The sequence below is a fragment of the Fulmarus glacialis genome, unplaced genomic scaffold (assembly GCF_000690835.1).
Source record: "Fulmarus glacialis isolate BGI_N327 unplaced genomic scaffold, ASM69083v1 scaffold3464, whole genome shotgun sequence".
NCBI classification, from domain to species: Eukaryota; Metazoa; Chordata; class Aves; order Procellariiformes; family Procellariidae; genus Fulmarus; species Fulmarus glacialis.
The window spans coordinates 115,049-142,876 of NW_009209771.1; the positions used below are offsets into that span (position 1 = coordinate 115,049).

Consider the following 27,828-nt stretch of genomic DNA (forward strand, 5'->3'; position numbering starts at 1 on the left):
GAATATACAAAATGAGTGATGTACAATGCAATTGCTCACCACCCACCGACCGATGCCCAACCCATCCCCAAGCAGGGATCGCTACTTCCCAGACCACACCTCCCAGTTTATATACTGAGCATGACGTCACATGGTATGGAATAGCCCTTTGGCCAGTTTGGGTCAGCTGTCCTGGCTGTGCTCCCTCCCAGCTTCTTGTGCACCTGGCAGAGCAGGGGAAGCTGAAAAGTCCTTGACTAGCATAAACACTGCTTAGCAATAACTAAAACATCAGTGTGTTATCAACATTATTCTCACACAAAATCCAAACCACAGCACTAGGTAAAGAAAATTAACTCTATCCCAGCTGAAACCAGGACACAAGACCACAGAGTGGGCGAATGATTTTGGTGGGTCTTATATCAGCTATGGGTTATGAATGGCATACTCATGTATAATCACCCTAAATTCATTTATAGAAACCCTAAAATTTGAAGGATCTTATTCTTTAGTATGTAACTCAACAAAAGGGTCTGAAATTCTGAATTACTAAATCTGGAAATTCTCAATTATTAACTATAACAAGCTGAACGCAAAAAGAACATGAACTTTTAAAGCCATGAGCTAAAATTACTTTAAGAACTCACTGAATTTGCAGCATGTTTCCCATATACAAATCTCCAGCAGATATTATGAAATCCAACAGTAATAGTTTTTAAAAGATCAAACCCTGGACTGCCTGAAAATGCTTTTATCTCCAATTAAATATCTGTGAAATCTCTAATTAAATATCTGTTAGCATCTTACTTTTCGTGGGTGCCTGTAAAACAATAAGGACAATTACTCTCAATTTGACAAAAGGGTTCCATTGAACAAAACCTTACAAGGTGTTATGAGATTGGATAAACCATTAAATTGGATGTTCTGGAGCTCTGGAAGCTGGCTGCTCGTTAAAATTAGTGTTCTGCATCTGTTTCTATTGACATTTCAAATCAACAAAATCAGAACATGCAGGGGAATTGCCCACGGAAGAAATATTCCAGCTTTTACAGTGATAAACCATACAAAAAAAGGCATATATAGGAAAAGCAAACACCTCAAGTTATATCAGTCCTGGGAATATTCACTTTCTGATAAACAAAGCAAGCAAACTAAGCACCTATCGAATAGCTCATGTTGCTCTCCTTTCAAAATATTTGGAGGGTTAAGAGCTTTGAGAACATAATCATAATCATCTGGCATCTTTCATCACCATGCCACTTCAATAAAGCATGAACAGTTCAGAATGAAGAAAACTCCTCTTCTCTCCAAGGATGATCTCAGGTGTCCCCGAATAACTTAGGTATGTGCACAGCTATCTGTACAGACCTGCTGAGCCCCTTTGCCAAGCAAAAAAGCAACGACCATTCAAATCCCTCCACATGCAATTGTCTCATTTAAAACACGGTTTTGTAAACTTTGGTACGTAACAGGAAATAAACCAAGTTTAAAGCTCTTTCTGGTCACCAAAACCTTCCCAGCCTTGCGACTGATCAAGTTTGACCTCTAAAGTTTCAAAGCAAACCATTGCTCTGCTGTGCATTTGGTTTGATCATTCCACAGAGCCACGAGAGTCCTTTTGCTTTCCTTTCTCTCCCTCCCGAAGTGACTGTCCCTGTCTTTTTAATTCAGACTATACATTAGCTTGTGTAGGAAGTAAAGATACTGTGCCTTTTTTTTGTGGCCATGTACAATATGGGTTAGCATTTATTTTTAGTTTAAGTTAAATCAAAACCCAAGACAGAGAATGGAAAAGCAGCAAGCGGGAGGCAGTTTAAAAGCAGCTTCTGCTGTGTCTCCGTACAGCTGCTGAGCGCAGAAGTGGTGACTCACCCAGATGGCCCAAGCGGTGTCTAGGCACTGGTTCCGCATGTTTTCACTTGCTGCTCCTGAAGCATTTTAGGAAGCTCTGCTTTTGGGCAGGCCACTTGTCATTCTTTGAGAGCTAAGCTCTCAAACTGAGCACGGAGAGGGGAAATATTATAAACAGTCCTGAGGACTCTCTCAGCATCTGATCGACATCAAATTGAGGGAATTATGCATCTGTACCAACCCTGATACAGGCTTCAGATTTCTTCAGCTACAAAGGATCATCCATTTGACCAAAGAATAGATGGCAATAGATGCTGGCTGGGGATACTAAAAACTGTGCTAATAAAATTCAGAAGTGTCAGTGAGAGAGTCAGACACTGACTTCATCCAGGCTTTGGGGACTCCAGGTATCTCTCCCTGTAAAGACTTGAAAATACCTCTGAGAGAAACCGAAGCTGTATACATTTGCGTTAGCTAAAACAGAGCAGCACTTAAAAATAAATATTTTTCTATAGGGTATTATCACATCTACCTCAGTTGCTGGAAGCACTTCTTTGGCACCTCCAGCAGAGATGCAGCGTTTCTGTGGTTTCCCAGCCACACAAAACCCTTGCAAAGTTCTGCACCTCACACAGGATACCTGCTTGCACCTTTCACCATTTTTGACTTTGTCTTTTAGTCAGATCACTGTCTTCAACACAAAAGAGTTGGGGAAACTAAACTCAAACAGCGTCAATGGAGTTCTTCCAGGAAACAAAGCAAGGAGTTTAATAGTGGAAAAAAATTGGGGTTCTTACTTAGTTTTATCATATTTCTGTTTGGGTTTACCCAGACACCCATTTACGCTGTGTATACAGCAAGTCAAACCCATTTGGGACTCACTAGAGCAACTTTGGCAACGCAAATACAGCAAAGCCTGTTTGAGTGACTCCGCACACCTGGTGCTCGGGAAGTCCGAGCGCGTTTTGGAGGCACAGCTTCACTGTGCAGGGCTCCAGACTTGCCCTGAACATGACGCTTGACCATGATGTCCAACAGCCTAGACTAATTCACTCCTCGATACTAAGAAACCCCAGATAAATAGACAAAGTCCTTAAGCTCCAGCTGGACAACACGTCTGGAAAGAAAACTCAAGATGATATGTGAGGGAAACCCTCGACACGCAACTGTCTCTGCTGTTTCCCACTTAGTGCAGCCTCCTAACACAGTGTTATCACCCTTTTAGCTCAGTTTGCACAGTGGCTGGGATGCCTCACCCCTCTTCTTCTTCACAATTACCCCCCACGCAAACAGTACAACTTTTCTCAACTGGTTTAAAAGCTACCTCCCTCTCTTCTTTCAGACGGCTACACAACAAAATATTTCGAATACATGAGTGCTTCTACCTGAAAGGGATTATTCAAATGCCAAACAGAAAGTGTGCGCAACACTCTCAACAATTTCAACTGCAATGTTTGTAAAACTGAAGATTTTGATTTTACTCAGGTATACCAGTTATTTAGAAAGAATTGAAGCTGTACTTAAGCTTTTCCTTGGCAGCCATATAACCATGGCTCTAGTCTATTACCATAATTCCTTCTGGCTCCCTTGGCCTGTTATTGTTGCTTTCTGCTTAGTATTTTCTTACCCTTTACAAGTAGTGTTCCCGGAATTAGATGTAAGCTCTTCTGGGAAAGACAGGATGAGCAATTATAGGATGTACTAAGTAATCTGAAAAGTCAGATACCATATAACTACTTTAAAACTGTAGAAAAAATATACTGTGGATTGTTCCAATAAACCAAAGGACAATATGTTGATTTACGATATTCCATGAAACACATGTAAATCAAAATTTACCAGATTTCAATTACCAGAGAGGTATTTCAAATTACAGTGCTTTTAACAAATGTAAAAGTAACTTCTGAAACAAAATTTATATTCTCAGTCACTGCAAAGAAGTGAATTCAAACTAGAAAAGAAAGAAAAGGAAAGGAGAAACTGGTAAGAACTTAAACTGACATTTGCTCAAGACAGCTCTTCAAATCCTGCTCTGGCCTTTAGTGAAAAGCACTGGTTTCTGTATTTTAATTGACATTTCACTAAGGACCTGAAGGAATAACTATCAGAGATCTCTTATGCCTTCAGGCCAAGATTTTTTTGACCACTTTGAAATCCACAGCTCAAAATAAAAACATAACAAAATACCTACTTGGGAGCATTTGAATCTAGCACAGATAATTTTTGTTTTGAATTAGTAACTGTTAATAGTAACCAGAAATCCATGGATTTTTGCATCCAAACCAATCCTATTAATAACAGTTGCATTCTAATGATGGCTTAATGTTTTACGCATCAGGTTTGTATCGTTAAATTAAGAAAATTACACGTCTTCGTCCCGACTCAGCCATTCATTCGTTCACACATATACACATTCATACACGTAAGATACACTGAGTTGCAAATAATTTACTGGATGGAGATTTGATGGGGGAGTGTTTTAAAGAAAAACAACAGGATAACCTTTAATGTACATCTCCAATAAATTAATCAAACTGTACTTCATTTAGGAGTAAAAGCTCACTCTTAGTCCTTGTGACTGTTTTTGGCAGCATATCATAGTCACTCATGGCATTTCCATATCTATATGCTATAAGTTTCTAAATCACTTAGGAAATACACTGCTGCTGTAAACCAGAAAACTCTATGCCATAAGCCTCTTCCAACCTCTCATCTTTCACCTGTGTTACTTTTTGTACCCAGGCCAGCCTCACTGACCATTTAATGCTTGCATTTATGCTTATGACTTATCCTTTAGAAGTTTAAAGCCACAGATAAATGATCTTTTTTCAGGAACATCACTCAATGAGCACTTCCACAGTCAAAAAGTAAGACAGTAAGTAGGTTAAATACCTGCATCCTTTGCTACAGATGATGATTTATTAAGGTTGACCTCAGTGGTATGAAATTATTTTCTACCACTTACACGCCCGTCACTGCTGCTGTCACCTTTGCTGTTGAGGGACTAGGAGGAACAACGGGGCAACACCACAATAACTCCAGTCCAGCAGCTCAAAGGAGGAATGGGCTGAGGATGGTGCCTACAGGGTCAAATGGAGAGCCAAACTCCACTGACACCATTCAACACCTCCTTCCTAGCCCAAACCCGCTCTTCTGCTGTTGGAAAATTCAAATTTGCCTTATCTGCAGAGAAGTTGCATGCAGGTGCTGAGCATTTCAACTTGGATTCTCACACTGTCCGTATTTATTTGACAATGCAGAGCAAAGTTGGGATTTGCTGAAGACAGTGGGCAGCTCTGAAGAGCTGATTAGGTCTGAAAAGCTTTTATTGCAGATGATAAAAAAATCTAGCTTGACTTTTATTCTGGGCTGAGTTTAATGTTGACAGGGGAATAGTCTACATTACTTGTAAAATGACAACAGAGAGATTCAGGCTTGGATACTTCAAATTAGTTACGCTCTTACGATAATCAGGCATATTTTAAAGCCACAATTATTTTCTTAATAGATATATATTTCATTTCCTGAACTGATAAAATAGATGTATTAGTAGTGTGCAAATCAGATTCCACCAGGTTATAAAACCCCAAACAAACAACTAAAATATTGATGATGACAACTAAGAATATTCTTTCCCTTAAGGCAAGTTTAGAGGAAGGCACTCTTGCTGAACAGAGAGAAGATTGTGTGTTTTTTAAAACAATTTCTGGTGAATTCATATCAAATACTTTGTGACACCCACCTAATGTCAAAGCCAGCTCCAAATAAATACAGATTTGCCAGTAGCATCTAAACAGGTTGGCTCAGTCAGAAAAAGAAACAAAGCCATCTATGCCTGATAGTTTTTACTTTTAAAATAAAAAAGAAGATAGAGAAAACTATTAGCCATTAGCTTGAAATAAAATAACAACTTTCAAAAACTATTTTAAAAGCGTTCCTCCATAGTTGGCTAACTTTTATGGCTATTGTATTCATTACATGCCTAAAGATAGCTTCATTTTTAAGTCTTCATAAAAATCAAAGAAATGCAACAGTTGATTTCAAAGAACATTATCTTAGCATTACTGTCATACGCGTTTACGCCCGTTACAATGGTAATAAAGAGGATCCCACATTCAGTGATTTTGATCTCTCTCTCATGCACGCTTATCGATTTCTCCACAGAAGTAGAAGCGATGCCCACATCTTTCAAATGTGAAACACTCAAAACCATATAAAAGAAGTCCATATAAATATGTGAGGAAATCATAAGAAAGGAATCCGGGAGACGTAAGCACTTTAGGTTTTTATTCTGCCATTCTCAAACCACCTAGAGATGGCCGTTATTACCACTGTACAAAATAGCATGCAAGGTTATCCATGTCCAGTTTCTACATTTATCTGTTCAAGTGATAGTGACAGAAATGTTAGAAAAGGAGAGAGTTCAGAAGGGTTTGGGTTTTTTTAAATGAAAAAGTGAAATAACTTTGCATTAGGAAATGCTGATTCCACAGGACTAAGAATTGTTATAAATATATGTTAATCAGTTTCTGAACTATTTTGTTTCCTCTAGTATCTCAGTGATATCTGAGACACATGAAACCCAGGGATTATAAGACGGAGCTTATATCAGAATGGGCAAGTACTTTATTGAGACCAAAATATCTTGTTGTAGGGCAACAGATACTCTTAAATAAAAGCTGCACAAAAACCAAGTTAAAAAGTGATGCTCTAGCTCCAATGAGTAATTTTTTTTTTCTATCCTCACTAACCCATTTACGTCGAAATGTCCATGGAATAGAAATTAATCTTCTTGCCCAGTTTCATTGACCCTTAACATTCTTTTCTGCAGACTTTTCTCAAAGGTCAATATGATAAACCTGCTAGGAACAAATACGTACTCGTGCAAGGGGCAGAGACAGGTCCATAGGACCACGACTAATGAACTTAATATTTTAGATTTCTACTGTGGCAATCAAAAAATCGCACCATTTGAACAGTCATGCACAGCCAGTTTTCCCCACTCTCCACTGGCAGATCACTCTGAAGCGACTCCACTTGTGATATGGGCAGAGTGTTTCCTTTTGAATTATTTGCTGCTAACTGCTGAGGATGAGAGCTCTTGAACGGGAAACGGTGTTTCCTACCTCCCTGGTTCCCAAGTCATTCCCAGACAGAGAATCTTCTCCAGCTAAGCAGCATCTGTTGAACTCCCTGAAATGCTGAACGCAATTCAGACCCATTTATGTGAAGGCAAGGTTTACTAATTTGGTGGTAGTACCCCAGTAGTACAGTGTTTTATTCAGGAAGAAATGCTAGCAAAATGAGCTAACACCTTTGCGCAATATATAGCGGAAACGTAATGCTTGCAGGCTTCTAATGCCACCCAGAAACTTTGCCCACTTTGATCTCAATTTCCATTCTGTAATTGCCATGTTATTGAGCCTAACATACGGAAGAATAAGACATTCATGAAATGTGACAATAAAAGTCATTCACACAGTAGAATCAAATAGTATTAAATCAATTCCAAAATTGTTTTCCAGCAATGAGATCTGAGCAATCAAGCCTACTTTCTCCTGCAAATCATTGTTTTAAACAGCGACTAAGACAATGCTGGAAACCTAGGCCTGGTGTGCCCCAGAGAACAGTGAAGGCGGTCAGACATGAGCACTAGGCTTCCACAGAGCAAAAATTGCTAAAAATACGAACGCTTACGAAGCCCTCTGAAGGGCTATAGCAGGGAGTTCTATATTTTCGACTTCTACAATGCTACTAGACATATATCCCCTTGCCTAGGCATAACGGTTCAAGTCCAGAAAAGGACCAGGTGATGCGGGTACAAGTCTGGTTAGTCTTGCATGTCCCTGATCTTCATAGGTGCCACAGCTTGTTACCTTTTTATAGCAACTTCCTGGCTTGGAAGACTTCCACACACCCACAGATACGCTTCAAGTTTGTCAGGAACTCTGGCCAGCCTCTTTCCTGGTGGTTAAGATATTTTACACAGAAATAGAGCTAAAGGTTGGAATCCTTCAGTCACTGGAGGGAAGGCAGCCTAGGCCTCTAACATCTCATGGAAAGGCTTTTCCTAGCGAGATTAATATAAGAAGATGCAAAGAGAGGAGAGCAGGCACTACCACTACATCATCTTTCTCCTGCTGCATGCTAAGAGCTATGAGCACACCCACATGTGTCTTTGCAGGAGAGTGTAGGTGCCTGCCATGAAGAGAATGGTCCTAGGCTATGTGTTTTTAAAAGCACCTCTAAAGCAAGACATTAGAAATTCCCACTCGCCTCTGCTGATCAGTCTAATGCACACATGTGGTGACTATTATGCTTTTAATTAAGCAGATTTGTGATTAACATGTTGGCTGGTTGGGACCTTATTCTACTGTGCCTCTGCTCTATGGAAGGAGCTTAACACACACCTTGGGCTCCATTATGCAAGGAGAGTGCTCAAAATCAGGCACCAATGTCTCTTATACTCCCCTTCAAATTGTCCAAGACTAGCCGTTAAGGTACACCTCTCTCCATTTCTGTTGTTTATTGCTCGAATAATGTCTATGTCCTCTGCTGCCGCATTCCTTAAATACTCCGTAGCACTATTAATTGATAACTACTGCTATTCATTACCTACTTGATGATACTACTGTCTTTCCTATACTTTAAACAAACAATAGTCCAGATCTTCTGCTGTTATAAACTACCTTAAATGCCTCCAAGTTCAGTTACCCCACTGATATGTATCACCTGCAGGGAATTTACTTACCTTTGTGTGTCAGGACTTTTTACAAGGGGATAGCAGGACTGTCCTTACAGAAACACTGCTTTAGCATTTCTGTCCTTGGGTGGTAAATAAATTACTATGTAGCATATTTAGATAAGCTACAGTTGATTTGTGTCAAAGCACTGCCATCAGCTTTTAATGTGCATGGCACATTCTCTCTGAACTCTTCTCCCTGAGGATTATTCTCCTTAATACGCCAAACACTAACAATTAAAAATTAAACCGGGCTGGCAGAACATCTTCGGCGTTTATTGCCCTCAGTGTATCATCTGGTCACCAATGTTCATCGACCTCTGATTACAAAATTGATATTACCCTTCAGAATAGCTAACAAATCAAAAATATGTGCCCAGTTCTGTCAATCAAGCGCTTCACCAGGGAACAGCGATAAAAGCCAGTGGCAGAAATAAACTTTATCCCCAAAGCAGGTGCACTCAGTTCAAATACTGCACATCCAATAAGGCTGGCTGGTGAGCCCTACAGTTTCATGTGACCCTGTGATGTCTCAGACTGGAAATGCACAATGACTGCGAATCAAGAAAGCCACAGTCTTACAAAGTTGTCATTTGTTTCCTCTTTAAGCTGCAGAACTGTACCAAAGACAGGCACGGCTTCCCTTCCTGCCTATTCTTCTTATTCATCTACACTGTGAAGTCAGATAAAGAGCTTTCCAAAAATCTTCCTGGCAAAAAGGAGCTGTATCATTGATTTGCCAGCTTCAGGAACAATCATTGTAAATGCAGCCTCTGTCCAGAACGACAAAGGACAGGCTGACATAAAAAATGTATGAGTTACCACTCTGTGAAACTCATAATAATCACCTTTGTTGTTGAGAGAGTTAGGTCACTTTATGAGGGTTAAAGATTTTTCTCTCTTGGGTGCAGAGTATTAATAGAACCTTTTTGCTTACCGGAGGATCTTGATCCTCAGCTGAAACGGTAGTGATAACGGTGCCCTTGACTGCATCAGGAGCAACCATTCCCCTGTAGAGCTTTTTGCTAAATACTGGAGAGTAATCATTCATGTCCTGCAAAACATAATTAAGAGTTTAGTTCTGAAGTTCAAACAAAATTATAGACGCGTTCACAATTGGTTTTTTTTCAAACTCTACCCAATCACTCCTTCCTCATTAGGAAGCCTATTTGCCATTCAGTCTCTCTCAGCTCTCAATTCCATTACCACCACACAAGACTAGCACACAAGGGGAAGGTGCCAAAGTTTCAAAAAAATATTCATGTGAGACAGATCAACAGAAGGAAAATCTGCAGAAAAACACACGGTCTCACAAGTAAACAAAGCAGAGATTTCCGTGACACCTGCTTCTCAAGCAGTGGGCCACAATATGGCTTTGCTAATTTTCTAAAATTAATGAGCTGCTGTTGCTTGACAGTGTTTGTTACCTCTAATATGCAATAAATGAACGGAAAATATAATGTCAGATTAGTATCAACACCTCATGAGAGCTTAAGATGGTGTTCTTCAGACTGATGTGTATGTTGTCAAAAAGAAGCTTCACAGGCTTGAGTTAAGCCCAATTTCATTGACGTAGTAGTGTATGTACACACGTACGTATGCTTTCACACCTATATATGTATGCACAGCTATATATGTATATATACATTCATGGGTACCTCCTTGTGTGAAAGATGTAAACCTCACCCAAAACCAGGCTGTGTGGGACTGTGCAAGCTGGCACTAAGGTAGATGCAGCAGTCGGGTGCACGTGGCTCTCAGTGACACGGTACCCCACTCGGCAGGAGCCACGAACACTGAGAAACTCAACCAGCATCAGAGGTTGTTAAAAAGGCATTCATTCTGACTGTCACAAGCTGTCAGAAAATAATTCTTTGTCAAAATTCTCTCACAGAGAGTTCCAGAAAATTTGTCTGTATGTTCCTTTAAAAAAATTAAAGGTACATCTCTAAATCACAATCTTTATTCTACTAATAAAACCGATTTCCAGGTTTTTCCTATAGAGCCACCTCCCTAGCTTGAATTGTACTGAAAAGAGATTTATTCATTTTTGCATACTACTATTTCCATTGTTTTGCGCATATGGATAACATAGATTAAATGTTCTGGGGTTTTTGCAGAACAAGTAAGAAGCATCATATGCCTTCAGCACACGAGAGTGACTTTACTGATCCACAAATGAAGAGCAGACTTTTTTTCCCCTTAAAGCAGAATGTGTACCTGAGCTCTGGGGGAATACAGGTGCCCCCCATCTCTTAGGCAACCCACACAAACACAGCTCCTCAAAGTTTATACAATGATGCCTCTACTGTTGTCATGGCTCTTCATGCTGCAAATGCAATATGCTGATACTGGCTAGCACGCTATACTACACAATCATTTAAAACATTCATCCATACCTCATCAGAGGTAACGACAGTATAATAAACATCTATATAAAAAAATAATGACTGTTACAAGTCCACGTAGTAAATGCCTGAATAATTAATGCATTTTGTTCTGCTGAAAGGTCTGCAATTCAAGTCTTCAAGGCACTGGAAATGCTTTTCCTCTGATTTTCAGATTTTCAAAGAGACAACTGGGTCATCAAAAAGCGACTACTAGGCAATTCAAACTAGGAGAGCAATCAAACAAAAACATTTTGGAAAAACATTCAAATTCAAACAGATTAGCATTTTTGCATAGAATTACAGGCATTGAATCTTATAATTTCAATTTCTTGACCTGTTTGCAAGCAAATAATTTACTTCATCTGGGAATTTAATACCCAGGACTATTTTACATAAACAATCTTGTTTCTCACGACTCTTCAAAGTGACATCGTGCTTGTAAAATAAGCTATCCTTTGTTCCACTTTGCTCCCAGAAACTCCACTCCAGAGCAATATATCACTGTGGCAAAGAAACCGCCATCATACAGCAATATCACACTGTAAGACTCCAGTCACAGCCATTCTACCTCAAAGAAAAGATGGGGAATTACTTTATTTGAAGCAGACACAAAGTAACTATGAAATCCTAGGCATGGAATATTAAAAATAATCTCCAGTATGACAGACAAAATGTGATACAACACTACACGCATAGGTCTTACAACTGTGTAAATCAGTGTGTTTGGAACCGTTTTGGTTTGTAGACCCTGAAAGTTTTCCAGTGAGATAAACAACCTTTTAAAAACTGCATATGCACAGAGAAGACACCTTATGTCCTTCCATAGGAAGTCTCCATCTGGGGTAATGACCCAATACTATGCTTATGATAACTCTTCTTTTTTTTTTGCAGCTTTTGCTTCCCAAGATCTGGATGCTTAGGATCACCTCCATGAAGCAGGTGAAGTTTCTGAAATAACCCAGCCTTTTATCTGTATTTATTCATTGATTTTGAACCCATCACTCTCTGTGCACTTGCGAATCCACAGCCATATCTGGTCTTTTTCTTTGGCGTAGCAGCAAGAGATCCCATTCTGTTGTTTGCTCGCTGGGGGGTGGGGAGAATCACCATGTGATGTTTTCGTTATCTTTTGAATACCTTTATGTGACCTTAGTGCCTGAAAATCTGTGACTTAAGGTATTGGAAAGCGTAATCCTGTATAAAGATGATACACTACATCCTCTGCTATAGAAAATGACTAAGTCATCCTACTTAATGCACCTATTTTTCAAGATACGTGGATCAGTACAAAATACACAGGAATACAAAGCAAAGCATAAAGTAGGACACAGAAAGCTTTCTGCCTCTCTAACTTATTGCTCCTCTAAGACAAGCTTTATGCACAATTGTGCCTCATAAACCTTAGCTGAGCCGACCAAATAGGCACCAAATGTTTCAGTCATAGCTAGACAGAACAGCTCCACGTGCTTTTCTTCCTGGCTCATCTCTTCATGAATCCTAAAGCAGCCACTAATTTTTTATAGCAGAGTTCAAGCTTAAATGTTTCCACGTCTAACAAAATAAAAGTTCCCCGTAAGAATCACCACAGGTCTTCTCATTATGCAGCTGCAGTAAGTGAACTTCAGAGAGCAAGACTGTCATTACAGACAGGTGATCAAGTCTCATGTACTCATCGCAAATGTCTACGATGAATAACTGCTAGAAGCAGAATGGGAATTTTTGCAGGCAGAAGGTTTAACATGCAAAACATGCAGATGACACGGAAATGGGCTTTTTTTGGTTGTAATGGTTTCTTTATTCCAGTAAAAGTCTTAGTTTTACCAACAGGTGGTAGGAAGAAATGACTCTTCTGGGCAATTCCTGATAGAGTAAGTAGAGACGTGTTGGAGAAATTCATATATTATCATCTCCCTCAACTGGATTTTCTGGCAACAAGCACCACCACCAAGGACGGAATACAGTCTAAATCTGATTTTTTTAGAGCACAGAAAGAAAGCACACTCTGTATTTTCTGTCAATAGCTCAAGAGGTCATGGGCATGATCCACCCCATCCCACCCCCAAAACCTGTGCCCCTGTAGTCAAGGTCCCCAATCCAATTTACTTCATCGAAGTGGACTTAACAGTGAGTAGAGTTCAGCATTCCCTGACAGATACACAGATAAGAGTTTTCAGGTTTTCATCACAGAGGGACTTTGAGCAAAAAGACAACATTTAGAGAAAGTACTGGGCTTCTGTCTTTACTGGAGACCAAAGACATAGACACTTTTTTGCACAGCTAAATAATTGAAGATTACTCCATACCTGATGGCTTCTGCTTAAAAAACCACTAAACCTGACTTTGCATAGAAATGGATGCAGCATGTGAGTGCAATCCCTAACCACAGATCAGGAATAGGGTAGTAACCTTCCACAAAGTGGTAGTAAGAAGTAGTGTAATCACCTTTTAAATCTGGGGCATAATCCTACGCATGCTCTTGTGGCCAAACTGCAGCATCTTACAACTGTTCACAGTTCATTGCTTCAGTCACATATATCCAGGTTGCTATTAACTATCAGACACACACAAAAATATGTAAATGGAAAATATAGGTAATGAATTCTCTATATATCTCACTTTAAAATACTTGGGCTGTGTATTTTGACAGTAAGGTAATAGCAGCCACATATTTATATATAAATACAAAACAGCCTTTGTGTCACTGCTTATCTAGCTGCAGATTTATTATATTTTTATGCATCTTTGTTTGCAAAACAGAGTGAAAGTCAAAGCATAAAAACCCCAAAGCTTTCTCCCTATCATAGATGCTCTTTATCTACCACTTTTTGTTTGGTTTTGTTTCACATTGCTCACACTGGGCAGCACATACAAGCAGAACAGGACACATCCTTACATCCTTCCCTTGCACAAAGATTAAGAATCAAACATGAAGGAAGCACAATATGGGAGAGATGCTCAAATATTATTGTTCTTGAGAATCCACATTTATTACCTTCAAAAAGCAAATGAAGACGTATAAAGAGATTTGTTGATGCCAACTCATTTGTTAACTCGGACGTCACCCTTAGCACGTGAATGATCCCACTTCCTGACCAACTTCCTTGCCCTCTGAACAAGACACATCTCATTCACAAGATTTAGAGGGTTGTTATTTAGCAAAAGGTTTGTAGGAAACAAATATTGACCTGCTTGCAAAGATTATGAAAATGCTGAACAAAAATGTTGGTGAACTAAGATAGTCATCTAGGAATGCCAATGAGGAGAAACAAAGCATGGGGGAGGAAAGGCATTAAGGAGCAAATCAATATGTAATTTAAAAATCATTAAGACAGTCACTAACTGTAATGTACTAATACTAAACTAGGTGCTCCTAGACAGGTGGTGACCGCCGATGTGGGAGGGCAATACACAACTAGAGCAGAAGAAAAATACCTGCAGTACAGTGTTCCCAGCATAAAATTAACTCGTAAACTTAAATGGACTTCAGAGACATTAATATATGTTTGATTTATGGGGACACCAAGAGACCTCTAATGCTTGTACTCCACTAAGTTAAGAATATAAGCATTTAACACCTGGGTGAAATAATTCCCTCTTCCTCCTCATTCACTAATTTGGAAAACACACAAATTGGATTCAAATGTCTGCCGCCTTCCTTGCACCATCACTGCCCCTTAACTTCATCCGAAGTGCATACAGCTCGGGGTGTCCTGCGTGTGCAGTGCAGCACGGACAGCACAGGCTACCCTAGCTTAGCCACTTTGGCAGCTCCTGGATCCTGGAGTCACCAGGATTTATGACAGTCTTTGTCAGAAACTGGAGCAGTCCCAGTGTTCCTCTCTGATTTCACAGTGGATCCACCTCCCAAAGGATCGCGACGCGTGTATGAAAATAAAATCCCACACTTCAAAAACAACCTGAGCAGCAAAGCCTGGGAAGGTCAACTGCACCAGGAGTTGCTATGGCAGTTCCAGGATATTTGGAAAATCCTGCCCGAAAGAAGGAGCCGGATACACCAGGATCACAGCTCCTTTCTGCTGGTTGCTGAGAGCAAGGCAGTTGTGATGAGCTCAGGATGTGGCCCCTTCTCACTCCAGTGAACTACTGCTGCAGCTCATGACTGTTAGCCATGTCTCAATTAATCAAATGCAACATTACAACCAGTGACAGACTTGTCTGATTTGAATATTACCACTAATCTACAGGCTTTCTAAAGAGTAATAATTTTTTCTGAAAACGTGTTTTGGTAGAAATCTTGTTTTGTAAGAATAAAATAAAGACTAAAAACTTAAATTAATTTTTCATCAGCTATCTCCACACAAACAGAAGCAACTCCAGACAACACGCCAATATATTTGAGAGAGAAATATATATTCACGTGTATATACATATGTTTATGTATACATATCTATATCTATTGCAGGCACAAGAATTTGTGCAAATGCCCTTTTATCCTACAAAGGGAAGCCTGTTACTGCACGTACAAAATCGCTGCCTTTACCCTGCAGTGCACTAGAGGGCAGCCCTACCAAATGGGAGCGAAGCCTCTCCTCCCCCAACGCCCATAAAAATCAACGTGTTTTACCCTCTCCCAATTTCCTTCGTATGAAAACAGCGTTATACTTTTTTATATCTAGACATCTAGGGTTTGGATTTTTTTAGAGCTTATAAAACCAGTCTGATGTTTTAATTCCTGTTTTTTGTAGTATGTGACCTAATTGTAATCAAGTATTGATTATTTATTCAAACAGCTGTAATTCCATGATAGCAAAATCTAATTATTAATCTCCTGAACAGTTCCAGAAGGACAAATTCCTGTCAAAGAACACCAAAACCACAGATTCTGTTGATTTATCTAGACCACTAAGAGAGTCACGCTGTTTAGAAGATTTTCGCCATTATCAAAGCAGTACGTGTGTAGAGGTGCCCACCTGGGGAGCCTGCATTACAAATGCAATTTTGCACAAAGCTTCCCTTTCTTCTTGCCTCTCTCCTCAACTGCTAAGCAGAAAGCATTTTACCATAAAGATTCTAAAAGTCTATGAGGAAACATTTTACTCTCCTGTTTCTGACCTGTTGACAAAATCACTCATTAAGTTTGTTAGCTTCTTAAATATGACATTTTCTTGGTTTGCAAATAGTTTCATAAAGCATTTTGTAAGTACATCCATGTGTTTTTCCTACCACTTCAGGACTGTGCTCTTTGATTATACCTGCTGATACCAAGGTTTCTAATCTACTGTATCTAAGTGGAAATCAACATTCCCCTGCCATAAAAAACAGCGTGACTGAACAGCGTCTGAGCTAATAAATGCATATTAGGCATTTACAGCTCCTTTTGCAGTCTGCTGGCTTTTATCACAAGTGTAATAAATCGGGAAAAAAAAAGTATTTTTAAAGTGATCCCTCCTTCCACCAATGTTAAATGTACATAACATAATCCCACAAAGGGAGAAAGTAAAAAGGTTTATTTCAAAGCATAGCGTATGTCACACACTGAAATTTTCAAACCTTCCCAATCTTTTTGTACAACTACAGATATGTATCTGTAATTTCCTGCTGTCATTTTGTTTTGAACATCTGCCACTTAAGTCTATGTGCACATTACCAGAGCTGGTGGCTTCTCATCTGAGCTGCCTCCAAGTGTTTAATAATTCCCTGCTGTTTGGGGACTTCCAAGGGCACATTTAACATTCCTCTACTATATCTGTGAAACTCTCTTCTACACAAAGGAAAGGGGTGTTTTGGTATCACTGTACTGTAAAATCATTATTCCTCTTGTGCATTCTTTAACCGTAGAAAGACGTCACTCAACGCCTTATTTAAAAAAAATCCAAGATATTTTATTAATAAGCAGAATGAAAAAACGCTAAAGGCCACAAGATATCATGGCCCTAAGGGCATCCATAGCCCTTAACGGCCCGGACCGGCCTCACCTAGGTCCCCCAACACCCTGCCCCTCGGCCCAGGACCCCATTTCAGCCCAGTCGGGGCCCTCAGTCCTGCTCCAGTGATGCCATAGGATACCAGGCTCCAGCGCTGCTTCTGGCCCCATCCCCTTTTGCTCCTGGCTGGACTTGCTGGACAGACCCCAGACCGGGTTCATGCCCTCACCGCGTCTGGGGCTGTCGATGGAGCCTGCTGGTCTGCCCGCCCGGCTCTGTCCCCACAGGGACTGCGCCCAGTCGGGGAGGGCACTGCCCACACTGGGTTACCCTCGGATCCCAGCTCATCCCTCCACGTGGAGCAGCCTCGCTCACACTGATCTGTCACAATAATTTTCAATTTCTTTATCTGTTAACTACCAGGTCTTTGACCTCTGCCACAAGGCCCTATCTTGCCCTTTAACAAAACATTTTTGGGGCCCAAGTGAGCAAGTGCTTTCATTTTGATGCAACTATGCTTTGCAATGGGTTCCTGAAGCTCTGCTTAGCTTTAAAGGAAATGCCAAGTGCAGGTTATCCCTTAGCAGAAACCTCTCCAGCATGGTGCTCACTGATGTTTGCACAGGATGAGATCTTTTCTACCATCATTACATTTCAGCTACAGCATCTATAAGTGCCATACTTTCTTACCATCCATTCCTCTGGTCCATGCTAACTGGTAAGAGCCATCTAGTGCCCTCAATTCTTTCTGTAATTTCTCCATTTCTGCAAATCCTCACTTGATTATATTTCTATTATTAAACTTAGTAAGTTTCCAAAGCCTTTCAATATGATGCTAATCAACCTTATTCAGAACAGTACAAATGTACAAATTTAATATTACATATTAAAATTCAAATTTCATACGCTTTCATGTCATAGTGATCTTAAATTACATGATTGTCTAAAAAAAAGTTTTAAAGCTCTTTTGAAACAAGGTCTCTGGATTTGGAGTCACAGACTCAGCATTGAAACAACTGAAAATTTGAGCTCTGACTTCAGAAAACCATTCTGTCACAGGTGACTATTTTTCTGAAAGAAAACCAAAATGTTATTCAACTATAATCCTTTTACTAGAATATTATCTTTTCTTTTCCTCTTCCCTTAAATGTCTAGCATGCCATGTACACAGCTACAGCAAAATACAACCACAGATCTTTACTTTAAGCCAAGAATTGATTGAGAGAGAGAGAGAGATATTCATGCATGCATGTAAACCGCATCTATTCTTTCACTAAGCAAACTCTCATGCAAGCTGAGAAGATACAACATTATTCTCCAGGCCTTAATAACCACTAACAATCCCCTAAAGGACTACTGTAGGCAGTTAATATACTATGTAGAACTGGGGCAATAACCAGGATCTTAAGATTTTAAGCAAGCTCTCATCCTTCAGCCAGAACACTGTTATTATTAACTCAAATGTGTGATTGATGTTGTAATTTACCTAGATAATTCTGTGGAGTGGTTCACAGCAACAGAGTATTACACATCCAGGTATATCTAGCCTTTCAAATTGATTGCAAAGGGATTAGAAATGAGTAACTGTACAATGGCTTAAAATCATTGAGGTAAAATAATTCTTTTTAAGATATTTTCAATTTTGTTTCCTCTGTAATTCGCACTTTCATTCCATCAGTCAGTTTCTGTAATTTATGCAAAGAAGGTGAGCACAGAACAATTTATACTTCCTAATGTATATGATAAAAGTAATAGAAAAAAAAATCTACTTATCACTTATCTCACTGATTCATAGCTTTAAAACTTTCTTCTACAAATGCAATAAGAATTTAATTTTATTATCAATAATCCTGTATGTGATGGAAAACTACTCTGATTATTTCTACTTCAAATTACATATATAAAAGAGCACCTTCAAAGTTTTGACTCGTGAAAAATGCAGCTTTTGAGGGGGGGAAGTGAACTCATTACATGGCATAATATAGAAATACCTAATTTCACCAGATACTGAAGTATCAAGAACTTGAAGTCCCTTCCCATTCTTTATGTAATCTCTTGGCCTCTTATAATAAACACATGCCACCCTTAAAGATATTCTCCTTTAAGGTTCATGCATCTCACCAGTACATTCATCCCCCAAGACACGTACCTAAGTTTGCAAGCAAACCTTTATTTGTGATCCTACATTTTGATTTGCTAAGGTATCACTTCAATTTTATATTTACATTAAGTCCACTGAAGCAAGCCAGTACTTGAAAACTACTCCCAGTTGTGCCACAAGTATTTGAAATATCTTTTAGATTTACGTATCAACCACAGTGACTAATTTAGAAGGACTGAGGTTAGAGGATCAAGGTATCACTTCAATTTTATATTTACATTAAGTCCACTGAAGCAAGCCAGTACTTGAAAACTACTCCCAGTTGTGCCACAAGTATTTGAAATATCTTTTAGATTTACGTATCAACCACAGTGACTAATTTAGAAGGACTGAGGTTAGAGGATCAAGCAACGTTGAGTAACTTCGAGCAAGTTCAAAATCTTTGTGATGATGCTGACAAGATAATATGACAAACTGTATGAAGTGGCACTTTGAATTTTGCCTTTAATTGGGTGCAGTGCTTCTTCACAGAGGGTTCTTTCTTTGAAGCTATACAAAAGAGAGGCTTGTTAACATGGTGTAACTGCCTCTTTTTCATATTTATACTCAGCAAGCCCTGAAGTAGCTCATAATATAAATTAAGGGATAATATTCATAGGGGATTATATGTGGTAATAAATGACTAGCAGATGATTGAACAAATAAATTGAGATTGAAAAAAAAAAACCTGTTTACTGGCACCGTAGTCCAACACCAAGCCCATTACTCCGTTAATGCCTCTAGAAAACAGATAAATAAGCAGTTACATTTTGGAGGCAATACAGCTCATTCTTTTAACCTTCGTGTAAGTTATGTGCCGCTGCTGTGCTGGACCACCCTGTTATTCTTTAAATGGGAAATGGTTTTCATTACATGTTAGAAAGGAAGGATTAACTTCATGGATGTAAATTTATTGAAAAAACATAATTTAGATTTTATTTAAGAAATATTAGAAACTGACGATGTGTTTGACCTTAACTGATTCACTAATGTCTTTTACCTTCCATGTATCCTTCATTACCTGTGTACTTTCTGGCAGAAAATGTTCATTATTATTGTAATTAAATCTCACCATAACATGAAATCCCACCATAATGAAGCAATGATGTATTACTGCTCACCTGCTCATTAGAAACAAGACTTGAGTGAATTTCTAGTAAATACCTGCAGGAAGAGAAAGCAGCGGCAGCCACACATATGCATGGCTATTTAAACATCTGGTGGAGCAGGGTTTGAAACAAAATGTCCTCTCCTCTCCCTAATGACAACCTGTGAATCCCTCTTCTCCCATTCTCTCCTAGTGATAATTTAAGCATTTTATAGAGACTAAAGCCACTCACTCCCCAGCACTCTGCAGCAGTACAGTAAATGTGCTCTGTGAGAGGAGAGGGTCCTGCTGTAACATTTTGTTCTGCTGTCTCAAATGCTGGGTTCCTGCATACTTTCTCCAACACACCTTTTATTTTCTTCGCTTTACCGTTGGCTCCGATTGTTTGGTTTGAGAGGGTGATTCATCCACAAACACGCAGCTTCTTCTAACCCTCCCACCCTAGAAAAGCAAACAAATTGTATTTCTCCTTGTTCTGATTCAAGGTTTAGGTTGTCAGAGAAACAAAGGGAGCTTTCTTGACTAAGCAGATTAGAGCTCTGCACTGCTATGGCATCATTACAACTGAGATCATACCATTTCCTTCCAGCTTGAATATGCAGGACCGCAAGAACGGTCATGTTGATGAAGGACCATTCAGAGCAACCGTGCCAGAGAGAAAGATTTAGCTGTTACACATTTTCGCATGGCTGGTTTGTTTCTTTTATGCAAAGTCCCAAGGAAGGGAAGACTTAGCATAGTGATTACGGAAGATTCAAATTCACCCCACAATAAGTACCAATCAATGCAAATAATGCATCATTTAAAGCATATGTTGACTCCTAACTTCTGAATGGCATACTTCTCTTGAAAAACTAGTTTGACTGCTGCAGTTGGTGTACTCTCTGATGATAGCAATGTATTTATTGACTGGGTAAAGTCAGTTTTACCAAATCTGGAAATTCATTGTATAATGTTTATAACAGTCCACTGGGATTAAGGCATGGTAGAAATTATATGAAATACTTGGTAGACAGTCTCGTAATATGGCATTGCTAGAAACATATAGATCTGTTTTTACTTATTCTTGTTGCTCTATTGAATCATCTTTGAATCATCAGCCAGAGATAATGGCTTCATTACACTATATACTCTGCTTGAAAAACTAAAAAGAAAACCAATCCCAGAACACAGAAGGAGGAGAAAAAGCAATTATAACAAACAAGAAAGAGATGTAAAGTAATACAAAAATAATGCTGGTAATAATAATGCTGGTAATAATACTAAGACGAGGTCACAGCATAAAATATGCAAGTACCTTACAGGCCCCATGATACAGAAATTCTTATAATATGTATTTAGGAACACATTACTCATTTAACAGCAATATAAACTGGAAAAAGGTTAGTCCTGTTTCTGTTAAGAAGCTCTATTACCATAATAATTGTTTCCAAATGCTAAATCCTAATAATAAGCACACCATTTGAACAGTAATGATTTCGCTTCCTCCAATACTGAGAAACATTTATATTGTGAGGGGATGCTTCTGCATTCTGCAATATGCTCTACAGGCACTCTTAGCAAACAATTCAGCCCTCTCAGACACTGAGTGAATGCAAATCTCCGCCGTTCTCATGGTGAGAGAAATTATGCCTTGACAGTGGCAAACCACTGAAAAATAGCACACACATTGTTTCTTGGAGTTGCTAATCTTTTTATCCCTTAAACTATGTTTTCAAGACTGATAAAATTTGGTATGTCTAACCTGTATAATTATATATTAAAAAAACCCAGATAAAATTAAAAGTTTTGTGTTCTTGATTACAGATCAGATTAAAATCATCCATTATTCTGGATGATCACTTGTGCAATCTCCCATGCCATCCCAAGACAAAATGACTCATTACTACTTTCAGGTTAAGGTGAAAAGTTATGAAAGCAGCAAGAGGACTCTGAGAACTGGGAAAAAAAGAAAAATCTCAGCCTGTTTGAGGTGGTTTGCATCTTTCTGGGAAGAAAAAATCAATGCCGCTTACACTGTTCCTCCTCAGTAATACTAGAAAGGATACAACAATTTATTAATTTACCTTTGGCTTTCTTCGAAGAAAGAGTCATAAGACATCCACACAATGTACAGGGCCATTTGGCTGCAGCAGTGGCCAATAATGTATTTCGATACTGACATGCAGGTAACAGATTAAGTTTTTTTTTCTGCAGTGAGTATTCTGCTATGCAATCTGTGTTTTGATCAAGTTCAGGGAAGGTTAATACAAACTATTTGTAACTTGTCATGCCAAAGGCTGAAAGCAAGAGTCTAAAGAAAATCACTGTGTATCTACCCTCCCCCAAGCCACAAAGATCAGTGTGATTATGGGTATACTGTACTGCTGCTCTTCAGTTCTATATCACATAAATGATACATGAAACCACCAGATGTTGTCCATAGTTAGTTAACAGAATCCTATTACATAGTAAAAATTACAACGCTTTCGGTTAAGAGCTGGACTGAAAAACAACAAATGTTAACAGAGCAGCACAAGCCCAAAAGGACTTGGAGACCTCAGTAATACAAATAATGCTCTGAGGATTAGAGGAACTGAACCCCTAATGGTTACATGAATTCCCTGCTTGGACCTACTATTGCCTTAATGCTCGCTTCTGGTCTTCTCTAGTTCAATTTTGTGTTATTAAAGACTGCAATCAGCCCAACTGTTATGTTAGGGCCTACAGTGTACCTGCACTTGGTTTATTTCCTATTTGGGGTCACAAACACGGTATTAAAATATTTACTCTAATACCATGTTCTAAATAAAGTAAAAGCATATTTACTAAGAAGAATCAGACACACCCAGTTCCTGGTCCCAGAGCAGGAGCAAAAGACAGGCTGAATGGGAACAACTCCTCCAGAGCCACGGCAGAGGGGTGTTCATCCCCATGCAAAAGCACCCTGTCTGGCAGAAATCTTGAGCTTTAGAACCCTTTCAATTCCCTGAGCAGACATCTTAATTGGGCAACAAAAAATTATAAATGACTCCAATGAAACAGTGAACAAGCTCATAAGGAGTTATCTATTTAGCTACGCCCTAAAGCAGCAGTTTGGACCGTAGTTAAGATTGCAGAGGAATAAAAGCCTGGATTGGAACCAGGCTATACACTGTGCATGAGGCTCTAGACCGCTACATAACGTATGTCATGTACACCATCATGCATTCAAGACCTAGGGCCGGATTCAGTGCCCTGTAAACACCCGCACTGAGCTGCTGGACAGAAATCAGTTCCCTCTGTCAGCTTACCAGGATGTGCTGGCGTTGGCCCTGTACAAGGCGTCCACCGCCTCTATCCTCAAGGGAAATTTAGTGCATTGCCCTCTCTGCGCTGATCGGGACTTTTCACCCCCAGCAAAGGCATGTCAGCTCTCCCCCTCTCCCGCTTCAGAACAAGAGGGAATATGAGTCTTTTCCATTAAGAACAAACACAAACTGCATCGCAACGCACTTTGTTATTTCTGTATTTCTTTTCACACCCGAGGCCTGCTCTCCTTGTTCCCACTTGGCTTCCGGGACTCTGCACCCCTCTCCTGCTGCTCTGTCTCTTGAATCAACCATTCAAGGTGTCCTCTTGTGAATCCTTCTCATCCCACACAGGGGTAGCACAAGGCTCTGATTTTGATCTCCATCTTTCCCCCCACCCTGTAAATTTTGTAACTGGAATGTTCATCTATAAGCTCAAATTAAACTATTCTTTCTATTTTAGACATCTCTTGCGACCAAGGTTCTAAATTTCTACCACCTGACATACAACCCGTTAATGACATCTGCCCAACAAAATGAGATATTAAAAATGTTTTCTCCACAAGCCCTCCCCCGTTCTCTCAACTGCCACTCAAAATACTACTGTTCTACTGTCACTCAAGGCTGGAACCTAAGCATCATCTTAATCTCAGCAATATATATAATATTTAATTATGCCCACTGATCTGTTGCAAAAGTCAACCTGTCACTGAGTATGACACTTAATCACGTCTTTGATTTATTTTCTTCCTCATTTACAATATAGGCTGCTTGTCCTCACTTTCAGGCCCTGTTCTGTCCCCAGCCCAACACCTTTTCCTATCCAGCCTAGTATTCCAGCCTCTCACATACTGCCTTTCCAAACAAATATCATCACGCTCCCTTTTTGTTGCTCATGTGTGGGAAGAGTTCCCAGGAAAACAAGAAACCTATTTTTTGATCCTACTAATCCCCTTCTTAAGTTCCCTATTCTCACACCACCTCCTTCGACAGTGCACAAGCTGCTGTTACACTAAGGTCAACAAGTTGAACTGTATTGCTTCCCTGTACCCTGTCATTAATGAATACAACAGAAACGCACAATCATACAGCTGGGTCAGCCCTATGATGCAGACCACAGCTCTTCTCCGAATACAGTCCTATTTGAAAACAAGTACCTTTAAAAGACCCAACAAAAACACCCAAACAAACCCAAACACTCAATTCTTTCAAAAATGCACTGTGCTGCGAAAAAGTTTCTTTTAGGAAAAAAACAGGTTTGAGCAACTTCCTCCTTAAAAGTATAACAGAAAAGGCTCAAGGAATGATGTCAAAAGCTATGTTTTCTTTGATTGACTTGGAAACTGCCAGGAAAGAGCGCAGACTATTAGGAAACAGGTGACCTGCATCTCAGTCTGAGAAATTTTGCAGAGATGGAGAGGTATTGTAGAAGCCTTCTTACATTGTCATCAAAGCTAATAATCGGAGACATTTACTGTCCCTAAAATAATTCTGAGCTCAGTAGAGACTGACAAACAGAATTACTCAAAATCATGTGGCAATTCATAGCATCTGCAGATACACAGTAAGCTGAACCCAAGACTGATTCATATATGCTAAATACTTTACGCAGACTTACATTTAAACTGAAGTTGCCAGATAGGAAGTTCACATTTGTGAGCTACGCTTTTGTCCTGCTACAATTTTTGCTTCTTAGCTAAAATGAGAGTAATTAAACTCTCTTCTCTCCCACAGCTCACAGTTCTTCACTGACAAAGTCAACAAAAAGGAAGCAACTGCGCAAAAGGACTTGACTGACTGGCTCGAGAACTGCACCTTTGTAAATGAAAGGAAGCATGATTTAGAGCATCTAAAATATCCTCTCCTCTCGGACATGAGTACATCAACCAAATTAAGATGGGTAAGTGCTAATGTTTCAGCTACAAACGCTTTTCATTTGTGGATCGTTACCAAAGAGAATATCATTATCCCCATATTGCTGGTGAAATAACTGAAACCCAGAGGTGATGCTGTAACTCACTGCATAAAAACAATTCATTGTGCAAGACCCCTAAATAAGCCTGTTCCTTTGCAGCTCTGTATTTTCAACCAGCAGAATTTGAATTATAGGATGTGGTGCGCCACATCAGCGCTCAATACACCCAAATGGTTCATAAAATTACAATTTATGAGAGCTTTAACTGAAACGTGATGGTGTCATTTTTGCAAACAATTCCATTAGGTACTTATTTCAACCTTTCAGGGATTCTAAAGGGCTAAACATTTATATGAGTCAGGTATTCTTGTACTTCATAAATCTGTGATCCAAGATTTAACTACGTAATTGCATATAGAAAAGTAATTATAGCTGTTATAAAGTGTATGTTTAAGTGAACAAGTTGCCGTCAGAAAAAGGCAGTAGTTTCATACAAGTGAAAGAGCAGGAAAGCAGACATGCTGCTGGCGTGCTCTGGTGTTTCATCAGGACACCTGTAAGCGTTGATGAAGTATTCTGTAACAAATAGGAGAGGATGCTACCAACTGACAAGTTATTTCTCTTACCTGTACTCTCACTGTGACAGTAGCGAGACCAGGAGGCATAGTGCCCTTGCTATCGAAGGCTTCCACAAGAAAGGTGAAGGTTGCTTCCGTGTCAGAGAATGATTCGTAATCCAAGGACTTCAAAAGCGATAACTCGCCTGTATACTTGTTCAGTGCAAAATACTGTAGTGCTTCCTGTGTCCGTATTCGATAGTTAACATCGGAACCAAGATCAACATCCTTTGCCTAGAGCATGCCATACAGGAAAAAAAAAAAAGTACTTAAACCCAAACAAAATCCATTTTCACAAAAAATCCCTGCTAGATTTGAAGAACATAAAAAAGCAAACTACTGCAAAAAACTTTAGTCTTGTTATATTATTCTAATAGTATTGGATGTACTTAATACTATTGCACAAACACAAGGAAGACAAGTCCACTTCAGGTTTTAAAATCCAGAGATACCCGCCACAGGAAACACGCGCAGTATTCTGGGCAAGAGTCACTGGAAGCTCAGTCTGTTCTTGTCCTCTTCCCTGAGCACCTGCTATCGGCCACTGCCAGGGAGAGGATCCTGGGCTAAGCAGACATTTGATCTCACCCTGTACAGATGTTTTTATTTCATACCAGTATTTAGACAAAGAATGTTAATTTTCATCAGGATAAGGAGTATTATGGGATTGCTTTAGCTGTAATTTGACATTAGGTTTATCTGCAGTGAGGTTCAGAGAAAACCATTCTTGTTGAAATTGTCACAGGACAGATTCTTCTCATTAAAGGATGCTGACCAAAACATCAGGAGGATATACAGACTGCTTGCGGGAAGTGAATCTCAGCTGTCTTTATAGCTCCAGCTCATCCTTGAACAATTAACTCTCACTTGTCTGAGTATCTTTTATACTCAGTGAAGAGAAGACAACACCTGCAGGTGTTCACTTCACTTTACTCCAGCTATCTTAGATGATGATCTGGGTATTGGATGAATTGCTTCTGGAAGCAACCACTATTTCCATTAACCATAATGTGAGGCTAGACATCCAGGTTTCACTTAAATGACTAGATCAGTTGAGATAAAGCTCTCTTTTGCTACTAATGTAAACAGGAGCACCAATACGAGGAGCTTTCGAAAACAAATCAAAAGCACTTTAAATGTGTAAAACAACATTCCAAGAAATGACAATAGTAGTGTAGGCTTTGTTGTTGGTTAATAATTGCTCTTATTTCCAAATGAACCTCAGCTTCAAAGTATTTTTATGTACCTGTCTAAAAGTCATGCATTTTTCAGTCTGTTAAGTGTCATAACTTCCTCCACTCCAGTTTGCAATCTTTTACTGCGGTCTCACTGACAAGTTAAATAAGAACATGCTTAGTATTGCAGAACATTTACAAAACATCTTCTTCACTCTATAATGCTTTCTTACCTCTATTTGCAGGAAGACAGTGCCTGGTGGTAGATTTTCTGGGACACAGACAGTGTAGGAAGCATTAGTAAAAACAGGGCTGTTGTCATCAATATCCAGCACCTTGATTGCTAAAGTTAGCGTTGAACGGCGAGGGTCCACAGCTCCGTCTGTTGCTTCAACAGTAAGTTCATAATAGTCCCTTACTTCTCTGTTCAGTTTAACTGCTGTATAAATGCTACCATTTGATGTGATTCGGAAAAGATTGTTGAAGTTTGCCAAACTGTAATGAACTTGACCATTAACACCAGCATCTGGGTCTGTAGCCTAAAGAAACAGAAAAAAGAACCATGTTTTAATGCACATTTTAAATACCTACAAGGGACATGCCTACATGGGAGTAACAAGGTAAGCTAGGGTAATGTTCAACAGGGTACTAATGCTCGTGTGGCTACTCAGCATTTCTTGTTTATGGCAGCTTGCCCCTCTCTGATATTTCGCTGAAGATAAAATATCCCGCAGAAACAAATCTCTTAATTTGCAGT

The 27,828-nt window shown here is 39.4% G+C and overlaps 1 protein-coding gene across 1 annotated transcript in view; it reads right to left on the reverse strand.

The window, feature by feature from the left end:
• Positions 1-27,605, reverse strand: part of LOC104076161 (protocadherin-15-like) — a 127,414-nt gene extending 99,809 nt beyond the window's left edge. The window contains exons 1-3 of the mRNA XM_009576928.1: positions 27,305-27,605; positions 25,906-26,130; positions 9,510-9,626 (exon numbers count right to left, since the gene is read on the reverse strand). Of these exons, the coding sequence (XP_009575223.1) occupies positions 9,510-9,626; positions 25,906-25,944 (156 nt within the window). The 5' untranslated portion in view covers positions 25,945-26,130; positions 27,305-27,605. The remainder of the gene's footprint in view (positions 1-9,509; positions 9,627-25,905; positions 26,131-27,304) is intronic.
• Between the last annotated feature and the right edge of the window lie 223 nt (positions 27,606-27,828).